We start from the raw sequence: 5,230 nt of genomic DNA on the forward strand, positions 1-5,230 counted from the left end.
AGTAGTTGTCCCCTAAGATGTTGGTTAATGAGATACAGGTTGTGTGTGGGGGTGAGGGGGAGGAGGGGATTGTAATTGGCTGGAAAGAGAGAGGAGGGGGATTTGATCAGTCTGGAGGAAGGAGATCTGGAAATAGTCCTCAGGACATGGGGAGGGCCTCTCTTTTTGGCCCTGTCTCTAGGCAGGGAAAAGAGAAAAGCCAGAGGCCAAACAGATGCCAGATCCACAGGGGACTGACCCAGAAAGGAGACTTTGAGGAATGGAAAGGCCAGGAAAAATCCTGTGTAGGAGATGGCGCAAAGGTTACAGGAACAAATTTTAAAAGGAGGAAAAGGGAGGAGAGAGAAGAGAAGGGATTCCACCTTTGGCGGGAAGGAAAATGAGGAAGGGACATGGGGGATCTTGGTGGACATTTGGTTTGCTGGAGCCACAACAGAACCCTTTTCAAAATGATCATCTCATACTGGAGTGGAGCCAAGTCTCCAAAGGAGGGAATATATTCAAGGAAGAAGGAAAAGGTGGTTTTGCTGAGCCTGGAAGGAATGGCTTGAAATTTTCTAATGGAGCTCTCCATGTGCCCACTCCCTTGGTTTATGTTTGAATGTGGGTGTTGGGTGTGGAGGGAACTGGGGCAGCAATGTGTGTGTGTGTGTGTGTGTGTGTGTGTGTGTGTGTGTGTGTCTGTGTCTGGGGTCTACATCGCCCTCCCTTTGCCCTGGAATGATAAGTGGCAATGGTAGAAAAGGTAGTGGGAGCTGAATCCTCCACTTGCCCTGGAAACTGTCCTGGAGAGGGAGTGGGGATTATGGGAATTTTTTTTCTCATGTTGCTCTTATAGAGAGGTGGTAGGGTGCTTGAGGAGTGTCCCTCCATTATTTGAAATATACTTTATTGATTTTTTACAGAGAGGAAGGGAGAGGGATAGTTAGAAACATCGATGAGAGAGAAACATTGATCAGCTGCCTCCTGTACACTCCCTACTGGGGATGTGCCCGCAACCAAGGTACATGCCCTTGACTGGAATCGAACCTGGGACCCTTGAGTCCGCAGGCCGACGCTCTATCCACTGGGCCAAACCGGTTAGGGCCCTCCATTATTTATACCCTCCTTCTTTCCTTTGAGTCCTGGGGCTGACTAGAGATGGAGGGGGTCAGGGGCTAGTCTCTAGGGAACTCACAGGGTCCCGAGTTTGTGAGTGTTAAGACACATCCTGGTTGGGTAGAGCAGGATAGGATTAAGAGTTCTTGGAGTTGGTGTGAGGGGGGAACTGGAGGCCCTCTATTCCCAGGAAGGTCTGTGTGGAGAGAGGAAGAGAAGCAGTGTTTGTGTAGGAAGGGGTTGTGGGGACTGTGTAGAGGAGGCCAGATGTGGAAACAGCAGGCTCTGACCCCAATGCTGGGTTCTCTCTTCTGCAGGTGAATGAAGCTGGAAGCTGACTGCAGTGTAGCCACCTCAGAGGTCCCTAAGCCTGAAAATGAGGCTGAGCCAGATGCGAAGCTAGTCTCAGAACACCTGCCACAGGAGGCCAGGACGAAGTCCAAGTCTGGGTTAGGGATGGAGGCTGAGAAGGAGCCTCTGGCGGCCAAGCCCAGGCCAGGATCTGGGCTCGAGACTGAGACTGAGCAGTTGGACCTCGTGGTGGCCACAGAACCGGAGTTTGAGGAGGTGCTGGCCATCTCAGGAGGATCTACGGTGACCTTGACTATCTTCCCAGCTGCTACCACATCTGGCTCCAGGATCCCAACCTCATGGTGGTGCTGGCCAAGCACACCAGAGAAGTGGTGAGAACCGAGCAGTGCCTAGGTGAAAAGGGGTGAAGCCATGTTTGGGTGTCTGAATCTTAGGAAGGAGAGGAAGCGAGCCCCTCTCCCTCAGCCCTTGTCAGATTGCTGAGGATATCGAGTAGGCTTTGCAATCAAAGAGTAGGGTGTTCAGACCCAAGGGCCTAGCCAGTGAGGGTCGGGTAGGGGACACGTAGAACACAAGAATAGTGGAGGAGCCCAGCTGGCTCAGTGGTTGAGCATTGACCTATGAACCAGGAGGTCACAGTTCGATTCCATGGTCAGGGCACATGCCCAGGTTGCAGGCTCAATCCCCAATGTGGGGCATGCAGGAGGTGGCCGATCAATGATTCTCTCATCATTGATGTTTCTATCTCTCTCCCTCTCCTTCCTCTCTGAAATTAATAAAATATATTTTTAAAAAGAATAGTAGAGGGACTGGTGAGAGCTTTGGTATTTGAGGATTTGTTTGAGGAGTTTCTGGGGACAGGAGCACTAAAAGAGGGGAGCTAGTAGGGTGGAGGTAGGCTGGGGATGGGAGCAGGTAGAGTGGGGCCAGTAGCCCTAAGTAGACTGACTTCTCACACAAAGAAGCCTGGTTGCGTGAGTGAGCAGAAGCAGTTCAGAGATGGGCTCCGGGAGCAGCCAATAGGAAAGGAGCGTGGTAGGTAACCGGGGCGTGGCAATCGCCTGGGGTTAGAGCCAGTGAAAGGGGGCGTGGCGAGTGGTCAGGGACCCCTTTGCCCTCTGGGCTTCTGAATCTCTAGAGGTGGGAGCGGCCGGGCCAATGAGCAATGAGCGTTACTGCCAGGTCTGGAATCTGAGACCCAAGTACTGAGGAGAGCTCCCTGGACAGGTACCAGGTCTGGCCTGGCGCCCAGAGTAATGATGAAGGAGCGCTCAGTGTGTGGGAAGAGGCGAGCCCTCTGAGCCCAAGTGGCTGAGGCAGGGAACGGGCCCCCTAACGGCCTGGGGAGTCGGTGCACCTGATCGATGCGAAGAAGACAGCGCTGGCGGAGGGGCTGCGCCTGGCGCGCTGGGAGCGCGGTAAGGGCTGGCCTGCCTGCTGCAGCGCTTCTGCTCACAGCTGGTCAGGCGGCAGCACTCAGGGGTCAAGGTGGCACAGCCTTCCAGGGACGACCAGCGGGGCTCCCGGGAGCTGAGGAAAGACCGCCTGAACACCAAGCAGGTGAGAAGCAGAGAGAGGCTGGGTGTCTTCCCCCAGGCTCAACCAGTCACCCGTTTTCTTTCTCTGCCGGTTCTACCGAGTGCGAGCCCTGCCCTGGGGCTCCCAGTCTTTACCTAAGCCCTTTTGCCAAGGGGAAGTGAAACGGCTCCCAACTCCCAGCTGCCAACCCACCGAAGAGCTCAGGAGCCTAGACTTTGGTGACCCTGCCTCCCATGCATCCATCCTGTCTCCCTCCAGGAACCCAAACAGCTGAGCCTTTATCTTACCCCCTCCGCTTCCCCCATCCTACCAGCTGACCTGCTGCCTCACTTCCACCCCTCTCAGAGACTCAGGGGCCCACACCCCCAGTTCCCTGGACACTCCGCACTGACTTCACCTCTCCTATTCAGAGGTTTTGCCCCTGGTTCGTCCTTGCTACCCTCGGGGACCCAGGCTTTCACATATTCCACTTCACCGCATGATATGTGCCCCATGTGGGGCCCACGCGGGAGCCCGTGGGTGTGAATATGGGAGTGAAGATGCAGAGAGGTCGAGGCCAGTCCTCCCACCGCCAGCCCCTGCGCTCACTTGTGCCCCACACAGGGCATCACTTTGCGCCAATTCAGCACATCTGTGCTTCTGGCAGGCAGCGCTGGGGGCCTCTGGCACTTTTTCACTGCTGCCCACCCAGGCCCTGTCAAAAGCAGGTGGCGATGTGGCAAGCCTTGCCAGCGTCAACGTCCTGTGCCAGCTCTTCCTGGCGCCCCAGTTGTGGTCGCAGCTGGCTTATTTCTGCCAGGTTGGCTTGGGGCTTGAGCTGGTCAAAGGTTACACGGACCAGTACTTGCTTGGAGGCCACATTTGAAGTCCCTACCGTTTGAGAAGATGCCGCCCCCTTTCCCAGATCCCCAGAAAGCCCTGACCTCATTTGCAAGCTCCATCCCCTCCCCTGCCCCCTATCCTTTCCCACTGCTGGTCCCTCTTTCCTTCCCCCCTTACCTCTCCATTGCCCACTGCCAGATCAGAGCCACCCAGTTTGGTGGAGCCCCTTGCGCTGCCATTGTCCACCCTTTCCCCTTCCTGGGCAAAGAACCTGTTCCGCCATAGGCTTCGGAGATTTTTCCTGTCCTTCCTGGCTTCTCCCTTCCGACAGTACCTCTCCAGGAGCGCAGCTGCCTCAAGCCCTCAGAGCTTGCCCGTTCTCCCCTCACTGCCCTGTGCCTTTAGATCAGTGTCCTCTCCCTTTTCTCTGTACCCCCACCGTCCTCCTCCCTGGACCTCCCAGACACTTCGCTCCTTTCCCCCATTATGTCTTCATCACCCACCCTGTGTGCAATATGGAAAGAGACCCAGTAAATGAAGTAGATTTGTAATGCTCCCCCTATGTTGGACCCCTGTTTGCCCTCTGGTGATGCACCTTTTGGAGCTTGCACCTCTGACTGGAGTTTCCTCCAATTTTGCACTCTGTTGATATTTCACAGGCCCCCTCCTAATGCCTGCAACCAGTGGCAGAACCAGGGGGTTCAGGCTGGAGAACTTGGTGTAGGGGAGGGCAGGTCCCTCCGCCAGTGTGAGGCCGTCTTCTGATTCTAACTAGGCCGCCTCCTAGTGAGACTGGAACCCCCACCTCCAGGTATTTCTGGACACTCCTCCCTTTCTCTCATTCCTTTACGCTTTTTTGGACTTAGACAGTCCTTCTATTTAAATGCAAGCAGTAACAGCTGTGTTTGCACAGCGCTGTCTTCTACTGCATCCTCACATCTACTGTAGAGGGAGGAAACAGACCCAGAAAGATCAAAGTGACTTCCCAGTCACTCGCAGTAGCTGGGAGCCGCCTCGCAGGGACTAGAAGCCAAGTGTCCCAGGCCCAAAGCCTCATTCTTTGATGGTGATAGCTTGAAACTACTTGTTGGACAATGAACAGCTGCTAAGGACACGTGGACAGTGAGCACAGGGTTCACTGGGCTGGGATCCAAGACATGGGCGCCAGGAGGTGGGCGGTGGGCAAAGAGGAGCACCGCGCTTCACACTGTCCCCGTTCTGGCTCTGCCATGCCCTCCTCTGCCTCCTGTGCCCGACCTGCTGCTACTCTCCCTGTCGCTTCAACCAAGGCTATGTTGCAATAAAAACGATTTGTTAGTCCACCCTGTGTTTGTTTTACTTCTCAGTGTGTGTGTGTGTGTGGGGTGGGGGCAGGGAATGACACATGACATCCATTATCTTCCCCCTTCCCCTGTGTTAGGATCTTAGCCCTGTGGCCATGGGCTAATGACTTCCCCGA

The 5,230-nt window shown here is 55.1% G+C and overlaps 1 protein-coding gene across 1 annotated transcript; it reads left to right on the plus strand.

Annotated features, from left to right (window-relative positions):
- Positions 1–911: 911 nt before the first annotated feature.
- Positions 912–5,085, plus strand: NAT16 (N-acetyltransferase 16 (putative)). The gene is given in 6 exon segments (XM_059693585.1): positions 912–1,684; positions 1,687–1,778; positions 2,759–2,834; positions 2,837–2,970; positions 3,553–3,596; positions 3,598–5,085. Coding segments are annotated over 6 exon segments (828 nt in total). The 5' UTR covers positions 912–1,419; the 3' UTR covers positions 3,815–5,085.
- The last annotated feature ends 145 nt before the right edge of the window (positions 5,086–5,230 follow it).

This window comes from Myotis daubentonii, chromosome 4 (genome assembly GCF_963259705.1).
Source record: "Myotis daubentonii chromosome 4, mMyoDau2.1, whole genome shotgun sequence".
Classification (NCBI taxonomy): domain Eukaryota; kingdom Metazoa; phylum Chordata; class Mammalia; order Chiroptera; family Vespertilionidae; genus Myotis; species Myotis daubentonii.